This window comes from Bidens hawaiensis, unplaced genomic scaffold (genome assembly GCF_021521415.1).
Source record: "Bidens hawaiensis isolate Kalapana, Puna unplaced genomic scaffold, B.hawaiensis_p1.1 tig00012335_1, whole genome shotgun sequence".
Lineage (NCBI taxonomy): Eukaryota > Viridiplantae > Streptophyta > Magnoliopsida > Asterales > Asteraceae > Bidens > Bidens hawaiensis.
Genome location: NW_027492005.1, coordinates 572,537 through 582,520, shown reverse-complemented (window position 1 = coordinate 582,520; position 9,984 = coordinate 572,537). Strand labels below are relative to the sequence as shown.

The following is a 9,984-nucleotide window of genomic DNA, read 5'->3' as shown; positions in this document are numbered from 1 at the left end:
TTTCTACTTAAATTTTTATTTTATTAGGAGGTTTGATTTCTATATTTATTATAATCATCGTTATTAGTATTAGAAATCCTTTATTAGATATCAAATATATAAATTAACTATATAATATTTATAAAATTTACTCGTTATAATCTATTTATAGTACGTATATATAGAAAGGCTTTCCCAAATAATTGACGGGATTCTTCGCAACCGTGTCAAGAGACTAGACTAGGAAAGGCTAATCAAACCTAAAACAAAAGAAATTACAACAATAAGAGAGAAATCTTAATCTACTCCTCCCAATTACATACAACCTTACGGTTTTTATTAACGAACGACAAGAAAAGAAGAGAGTAATAAACAATCAAAGTTTTCATTCGTATTTGTCATGTGTCACGATCTTCTTAGATTATTTCTAAGTGGGAAAAAAGTTATGAGTAAGCCACACTCCCTAACGTTACAAAAGAAATTAGATTAACAATAGATGATCTTTAGTCCACTAATTCCATGTGCATATCTTTATATTAAAACAATAGATGATCTTTAGTACACTAATTCCATGTGCATATCTTTATATTAACGAACAACAATAAAGATATCTAATTAACCATAAGTGTTTTCATTTGTATAATTGTATATGGTGTTATTTATAAGGCCAAGTGTAGTGGCCGATATGTTTGGACGAAATTAAGCGTCAACACCGTCCCTTAAGAACTAAAAGAACCAATCACATCCATTAATTCACATATCTATGGTTAATAAGATCTGTGGCATATTTGTAATTATTAATCAAACTAAAAGTTATATTTTTAATCTGTAAAGGGTATAATAGTCTTAAAATTATATGTAAAACGTAAATATGTTTTTCCCTCCCCTGGTATTTCTGAATTATATTAGGGTTAATCCCAAAAAAGGTGCAGACATGAACAGAAGACATAGACGACGACCAATTTATCACCACCGATAGTTATGCAATTTGAAATTCAAATTTGTATCAGGTTATCCCTATTTATGCTGATTAATAGTAGTATATATTCAGCCATATGGAAACCGATTTCCACCAGTTAACTCCTTGGAGGTTGCGCTCTGCGGGTTTCAATTCAGGGTAATCGATTTCAATTGATTAATTATTAATTCTATGTATTAGATTTCAGTATATTTCAATTGCTTTATTATGTATTTTTTGTGTTAGATTTCGGTCGATTACATCTTTTCATTGTAGTATTTCCGTTGGTTTATTTATATGATAGTGTAAAGATTAGTTTTTTTGTTAATACAGATTTCGTGATTGAATTGATTGATTGGGAAGTGTGAATGTTAATTGAACCTGGACTATCAAAATACCATGTTGAATTATGTATATGCTAGTGTAAATTTTAGTTTGTTTTAGTTAATATAAATAGTATGGGTACGATTTTTATGTGTTAGATAAAATGCTGATTTTATCATAGATTACATCGGTGTAAGTTTATGTAAAGTATAGATGTCGATGCTAATATTAAGAGTTTGTTTTTAATGTTTTAAAAAATGGCTGATTCTATCATAACTTTCAAAGAATCAACCAATATTGTTTTATCATGTATGTAGGAAAAGCAACCGAGATATGGGAAAAAGTAAGTGGCAATGACTGTTGGTTTGATATAATTTGAGGAAAATATATAGATCACATGGTTTAACTCACTATTGGTTTTGCAATTAGGTCGCGAAAGTAATAAACGATCTTTGAAAAGATCATCCATATTAATTGGAGAGGAGAACAACAATGATGGTAATGATATGTTATTAGTAACACTTTTTTAGATTTTGTAAAGTATGGATTCAATTTCAACTTGTTGTGTTAATGTGTACAGACTTTGTCATCGATAATTGTTCATGGATAGATATTATGCAAAAACAAAGCCGAGGTATGTTGCGTTTTCGTTAGTATGTTAAATTTTAAGAAGTGTGAAGTTTTTGATAATTGGTTGTAGTGAGTGAGTCAAAAAGGAGTAAAAGGACTACTACACATTTGAATGGTGTAAATGTTTATCATAATAAAGGTCAGTGAGCTGTTACTCTGTGTGAATTTTACATATATCCAAAACTAGGGATGTAAATATAAATGAGTGGATAATAATTGGTTGTAGTGAGTGATTCAAAAAGGCTGAAGGTGACCGCTGTATATACAAGTGTTGCAAAAGCTGAGGAGATTGAAGGTAACAAACTTGTTTACATATTGTGAATATTTCTCCATACCCCACCTCCCCTTTTATTAATATTATAAGCATTGATGTATTTTTTGTGCTAACTGTTATTATATATGCAAATATGATACGAATGCATATCAATACATATATTTAAAACAAAAATAAATGTAATTTATTTTTATGTTTCTATTTCAATGTATTAGGTGGTACTGGTACAGAGAACAAGAAAGGTTTACATGTTAAGAGGAAAAAGAGTTTAAAAGATCGTGTTTCTACTGGGTGTCGGAAACTAAAATTTAATGGTATGATATTGGGTTTTATTATTATTATAAGCATTGATTTATGTTTAGTGCTAATTGTTATTATATATGCGAATATGATATGAATGCATATCAATACGTATATTTAAAACAAAATTAAGTGTAATTGATTTATTAACCAAAAGTTTCTTTACGTTTAGAGAAAGTCTCTCTTTTTTCTTATTTTGTTTTGTGATTTTGCTATGACAGGTGAAAGTGTTATGAAGGTAAAGAAATTTAAACATAAAAATGATGCGAAAGACTTCATTAAGAAGAAAATTAAGAAGAGTGTTGGAAAAGGTCTTTACGTAAAATATAATTATGAATTTAGTTATGTTATTGTTTGTAAATTAATTGAGAAATAATAACAAAATTCTATATGGTACGTGGTTCCTAGCAGGAAGTAAAGCAAAACAGAATGCTGCAAGATATGTAAAATGGCGTGGGATAAAGACACGTTCATCACCTCACCAGCTAAATAGATGTATAGCTGGACTTAAACAAAAACAAAAGTTAAAAATCATTGAAATGGGGTTTGGGAGTTTACTATCATTTAAAGTGGACGGGATTCCTGCAAAACTGGGACATTATGTGGTAGATAAGTTCGAGCCAACAATAATGGAAATAAATATTGGTGATGTTAAGATAAGTGTTGATAGTTATGCCATTCATAATCTTTTGGGCATACCGAATGCCGGTTTAGATATACCGTCACTAAAAAAAGGAAACGACAAGTCGAGCATACGTAAAAAATGGTAAGGAAGATTTGATAAAGAAAATATTTCTACTAAAATGATTGTTGACAATATACTAGACTCTGCAGATGATGATAGTATAATGTTTGTGATAGATTTTTTAGTTCTTTTTTGCAACTCAATGTTCCAGATTCATGTAAACGGATGGTGCAAGCTTCATATTTTGAGTTATTTAGACGAAGAAACGAATTTTGCAGCCCTTAACTGGTGCAGGTATGGAATGTCATTGATGAAGAAGTGCAAGAAAAAATGGGATAGAGCAAGTACGAAAACATTTTTCTGTGGTCCTTTAACCATTTTAACCGTATGCTTCGTATTTTAAACTATTAGTTCATTATACCTATCAAAAAAAATATTGTTTGTTATATAGGGTAGCACATGTGAATTGTTGATATTATTTTTGTTGTGTTTATCTGTAGCTTCTATATGTCAACACTATGACATCCAAGTTAAATGGTGAGTGTCGTCAAGTTCAACCAATCGAGTATTGGACGTTTGAAAAACTTAGCAAGAGAGAAGTTGATGAGTTGAAGAGTGGAGGGTTTGGGCTAGGTGAAGTTCGTGAAGTATCTGATGATGGCAGGCAGTTAGTTGTTGATGTGAATCAGACGGATCACTTAAAGGTACGAAAGACTCATAAATTCTTATTTGAAATAACAAAAATGGTAGGTTGGTATAATCATTTAGTAAAAATTAAAGGACGACAATGTTAATATTGTGTATTGTAGCAGTTGTATTTTGTTTTCATGTAGTAACAATCAATTCACATATATGTGAAAACGATGACCAAATTATTCAATGTAAAAGTGAAGTATTTAATTGCCAATTTGTTTTGTTTTTGTTTCTAGTATTAGGTTTAGATCAGTGTTAATTAAAAAATCAAGCTTACTATGTTTCTGGTTTGTATGGTTTACATAGGTGTAATTTATGTTAATTATAGATGTCAATGTTAATATTATGGGTTTGGTTTCTAGTATTAGGTTTATGTTATTGTAGGTTATAATTATAGTTTAAAAATAAAGTTGTCTTTCTTCGGATTTCACCATGTAAAATTTCCTAGATTGCAATTTGATGCATTTTCAAATTTACACAAGTGTATTATTACATGAATCAGTTTAATATTAATCGATATCTTGTGTAAATATGATGACTGAGTTATTAAAAATACAGGAGCATGTTGGGGAAATGAAAGAGCTTATTGATTGTATTTTTAAGGATACAAAATTATTTGAAAAGTTAGCTGTTGAGGCTAATGAGAAGTATCCTAGAAATGCAGAGATAAATGAGTTGATTGACAAGTACAATGGTACTTTTATAAGGTTGGTTGGTGTTAAAGAGGATGGAATAAATAAAAATGGTTCAAAAGGCCCAAATCAAGAAGAAAGTGATGATAAAGAACGAAAAGAGGACAACGTACAAGATGATAACATGCAATGGACACAATTTTATGACACTTATTACACAGAAATCGTCGATAGTGTAAAAAAATATGATAACGGTTTGGTTGGTATAGAAACAGAAAAGCCTACTTTTAGTTTAGGTCTTACACAAGACTGTCCTTTGATAGAGCCTAATAATATAGGCTGTGTTTCAAGTAGGCCAAAATTGGATACCGCACCACATCGATTAAGTCCAATTAAAGTTCGTTTGTACAAGAGGAACCCAATAAGGTTGAGACATCTTCCAAGTAAATTACGGTCCCCAATTCTTATTCGACCTATCAACATGAATAAAGGAGTTTCATCAGAAGATGATCGAACCGTAAGAATATTATGAATAATAAGCTTGTTTTCTATAATTTTAGTGATTTTTACATTAAAAATGCTTTAACAATACACAAGTGTAAATTGATTTCTGGTGCATATATTAAGAATGGTACTAATTATTTAAATGTCAATGTGCAGGGCTGGTGAGAACAGAGTTGAACAAGAAATGATGGAAGTGGCAAGGGAATTCGGGTATGGTTGTGACTAATAAATTATTTATGTATGTGTCAATTATATGACAACATCTTATAATTTATGTTTTGTTGCGATAAAATTTTTGAAACAAATTCTAGAATTGGCACGACAAGTTTTTTAATGATGTCGTTGTTACCGGAAGTTGAGATTGAGAGCAATGTTATAGATTGCTGGGCTGCAGTATTAAACTATGAAGAGAGGAACCGAGGCTCATAATCGTTACACAGGCTTTTTTGTCATTCGTGTGTTATAGTAAGTTGCTATGTTCATTAGTAACTCTAATACATGATGTGATTATTGGTTTTTATACATACATATATATATATTAATTTTTTTATTCAGAAAAGAAATATGCTCGTTGGGAAGCGATTTGCATCTGTTAGGAGGACATCATTGTTTAGAACAAATATGTTAGCTGTTGTTGATCAGGATGCTAGTCTCTTGAATTTGAAGCCATATGACATGGTTTTCTTTCCAATAATTGAAAACCACCACTGGTATTTAATGTGCTTTGATTTGAGGCATTTGGCAATCATAGAAGACAACATGCATGAATCAATAAGCCCGGTTGGATTAAAGGACGGCAAGGATTTTTATTAAAAAGACACCCCTATAAAAGTGGTATGTTCTAGGGGTTAAATTTTGTGTTATTTAGCTATATAATATTATCACACACTTTTTTACATGTGTGTAAAATTTGAAACCAAACCAATATAATTGTTTGCAGGAACACATATTTGTGGACTACTTGGAAATCTGTTGGGAATGGGAAATGGTTTGCTTGAACCAGGTCATACCACAGAAGTTAGAAATTGGCTGGGCAACTAAGAAAAATTACTTGGATTGTGGTGTATATGTCATGAGGCACATGGAAAAGTATAAGAGCAGCATGGAGAAGAACTGGGATTGTGGATTCAAAGCTGAAAAGTCGGGACTGAAGATACAAATAGCAGGGTTGAGGAAAAAATATGCTGCAAGGATATTGCTTTCTGATATCAACCTACATAAGGACGTCGTGACAAGGGGGGCGATTGAGCTAGATAACAAAGTCAAAGCACTAAGGATGGCAAAGTTGCTTCAGGGCTGCTCACAATTAAATTAGGTCGTTTTTTTTGGTTGATTTTGTGGTATGAACGAAACTTGAATTTGAATGTTTTTATTTAATTTGTTTGGTTGATTTTATGGTATGAACGAAACTTGAATATGAATGTTATTTCTTTGGTTTTTTTGGGTTTACATATATGTACATACTAAAACAAACATCTATTACTATAGGTAATAGTCCAGTTTAAATATATGTACAAAATTGTCGACACAAATTTCGTGTTCTGATATAAAATTGCCTGGACATATTGTACTAAATAATAGTTCAGTTTTTGATATAATCTTGTATATTATAAATATGGTAATAACTCATAACTTAAATGTTGTAAGCTATAATGCATATATGTAAAAAATCGATAATTGCATACATGTAATGTTTCTCAATCCCCATCTCCAGATACACATCTTTTAAGATACACACAACTCATGTCAAATCAACCAGATTCAAATAAACAGGTAGAGTGAAATGAAACAAATCACTTCTGAATCTCTGCCAGTGGCCGGTCACCAGCTCCTGAATTTGGCGTCTGCGCAAAAAAACAAAAACCAATTTATATCATGCATAAATCAGTATATTTTCATGATACATAATAATATATCAAAGCATCCACAATTATCTGAAAAGATCCAAGTTTCACAATTAACCTAATTTATATCATGCATAAATCAGTATATTTTCATGATACATAATAATATATCAAAGCATCCACAATTCACCTAATTTTGGGTAGTTCGGGTCGGTTATTTTTATTTTTTGTGCATCCAATAACTGGTCCGTATTACAATTAAGATTCAGGTTGCTCGGTTGTCGAGTATCCTCGGGACGGGTTATTACGGGAAGGGACAGTTTTGGTAATTACATGTTGATGCAGCTGGGGTAATATAGTAAAATCTGTACCGGTACAAACTGAAAAACTGAATGTTTTTGACTGAACAGTTAGCTGCTGATGTGCTGGTATGTTGCTGCATAATTCGAGAAGGATACTGCAATCTGGTCATGTACTGAGGCTGCAAGTGATGATCTGTGGGTACAAGCTGGTAACGCAGTTTTTGCAGGGGTATAGTTTGGTAATTTGCATGATGCAGCTCGTGTGTGTTTGATTACATTCTTTGCTGATTTGTATACCCATGCTGCATGCAAAATATATAATTGCATACCCAGCCAACCGTTGTATTTTGATAAAAAAGCGATAATTGCATACATGTAATGTTTTACATAAATGCTTAAAATATGATGTTGGACAAATGGGATGAAATGCAAAATTCTTGTATAATCTTAATAGAATACAGGTAAGAGTTTTCAAAAATTTAAATATGCATAATAAACAAAAAAATTCAAAGGTACACAAAATAAAAAAAGTTTTAAACCACCATCAAAATCAAAAGTACACAAAATTAAAGAAGTGCTAAACAAGAATGTTGAACAAAAATAATAATGAAAAAAAAGAGCATCACTCAGAAGCAATATCATGTTCTTCATCACTCGATTCATCATCAGTTTCGTTTTGGTTTTCTCCCTCTTTCTTTTTTCTTTTTTGGACAATTTCTTGTGTCATGATTGGCATATTTTCCACAATAACCGCATAAACGTTTTTTCTTTTTAGCCTTGTCCACCGCCTTCTCTCGTGCGCCGATTAGCCTGCATTTCCCACTACCTTTGTTCCTAATACCTTTAGGGGCCGTAACACAAACCTCTTCAGGTTGAGATTGTTGAAGCAATTCTTCAATCATGGCTTTCTTGTTTCTATGGTTTGGGTTGTGTGGAAATTCTTCAAAAATTTCGTTCTTCAATTCCTTAATCTTTGTAGCAAATACTTTAAGTCGTTCATCTTGATCCCTTATACGGTCCAAACACTTCTGCACATCAGTAACAACCTCAATCCTAGTCCTTGATTTTTCGTCGTTGTCAACCCCAATCCTATTTTCGATGCTGTACACACTGTTTGGTAGCGCATAAGTGTCCCAATGCTTAGATATGTAATGATCTGGAATTTTGTCAATATTCTCCATTCCGAATACAACAAACAAATGACGACATAGATATCCAATACGCGTATACAACATGCACGGGCAGCAAACAGTCGTATCAATCAAGTTAATGGAAACCTACATTTTTATATCCAGAGTAAAAACTTATTATAAATAATGTATGTAAATGTAAAAAGAAAAAATTAATGATTAATATACATATAACAATACCTTAAACCTTCCAACGAAACCAGATCTTTTGTTCTTGTGATGAATCAAATAAACTTTGGTATCATCTACAACTTCAAGAATACCTATCATACACGATGTTGCACTTTTTATCATCTCTTTTTGAACCTCGAAAAAAATGTCCCGAGTGTATACATAACCAGCATGTTGTTCGATAGGAGTGTTAAGACGATACCGAGGAGTTGTTGTGATAGTTTTGTTATGCAAAACTCTTTGCTTTTCCCGTTGTGTACCCATTGATAAATCAAAACACAACATGAATTGTACAAGTGTGTTGGAAGGGCTAGAATTAACTTTAAAACTAGCATTAGAGCTCTCGCATCTAGACGTGGTCTTCATCAAACAACACAAGGGTATATCCCTAAAATAACCAGGGACCCATTGTTCACGAATATCATACATTTGTTTAAGCCAATCATGATCATTCAATTTAAATTCTGTCATTAGCGCCACCCATTGTTTAAGCCGAATGTGATGTAGTTGCTTTTTGAAACGCCATCAGCCCAAAATAAAGACCGCAACTCGCCTTTAACAGCAGTGTGAAAAAAAGAGAAATTATGCAAGTTCTTCACACGTCCGTTCATGGTATTTAACACCATCTGTGCATCTTTATCTCCTATGAAAGCTCTCACAGTCCTAGAACTATTTGTGTACTCTACTTTTGTACCTCGAACCATGTGATGACCGCCCTTTAACGCAGATTGTATGTTGTAGGCTCTTGTCGCACCAATATTCACCAATTGAACTTTGTGTATATATTCATGGTCGCTAAAATCCAACTGACGACGACTCCGTGTTAAGTCCTTATTCTCATCAGCAACAAGACCATGATTATGACTTTCCACAAACTCGTATAATTCGAACTTAAGGGTACCTTTTACAGCTCTTAGTCTAACACGTGCTTGGCAGTGGGTAACCTTGTAGTTAACGCTACGTGGAGACTTTATAATTAGTGTATCAACATCTTTGCCACGATAAATACCTGCTCTGTTACAAAGGATATACCTATTAGTAATAACACCACTCTTACGTCTCTTGATTGTAGATAACCGTGTATCAAATCCAGCCTTATCCGCATACAACTTATACATTGATTCAGCATCCTCCAATGTGGGATATATCCTACCCACAACTGGTTTAAGGCCAACGACAACGTTGGGCAACCAATATCTTGTTCCATTAGGTGATGTGTATGATTGATTGTATGATGAATTTTCGTTATCACTTTCAAGCAAATCTACAATTAAGTAAAAACATTTAATAATTGACATATATGAAAATAAATCAACAAATGACAACATTCTTTTTCAATAGCAAAACAAAGATAATTTTATTGAATGAACAAAATTAGAGTTTAACACAAAACAGAAAAACAAAGTAAAAATTTATTTAAATGGACAATTTCTATAATCATGATAACCAAAACGACCACATTTGATACAAAATCTTCTTGCCATCTTCATACGAAAAA

The 9,984-nt window shown here is 32.2% G+C and overlaps 1 protein-coding gene across 1 annotated transcript; it reads right to left on the bottom strand.

Moving 5' to 3' along the window:
- Positions 1-6,772: 6,772 nt before the first annotated feature.
- On the bottom strand, positions 6,773-8,957 carry LOC143540781 (protein FAR1-RELATED SEQUENCE 5-like). The gene is made up of 4 exons (XM_077033750.1): positions 8,496-8,957; positions 7,877-8,402; positions 7,300-7,427; positions 6,773-6,823 (listed from the first exon to the last, which is right to left on the bottom strand). Exons 1-4 carry the CDS (start codon positions 8,955-8,957, stop codon positions 6,773-6,775), a joined length of 1,167 nt encoding a protein of 388 aa, XP_076889865.1.
- Positions 8,958-9,984: the final 1,027 nt, after the last annotated feature.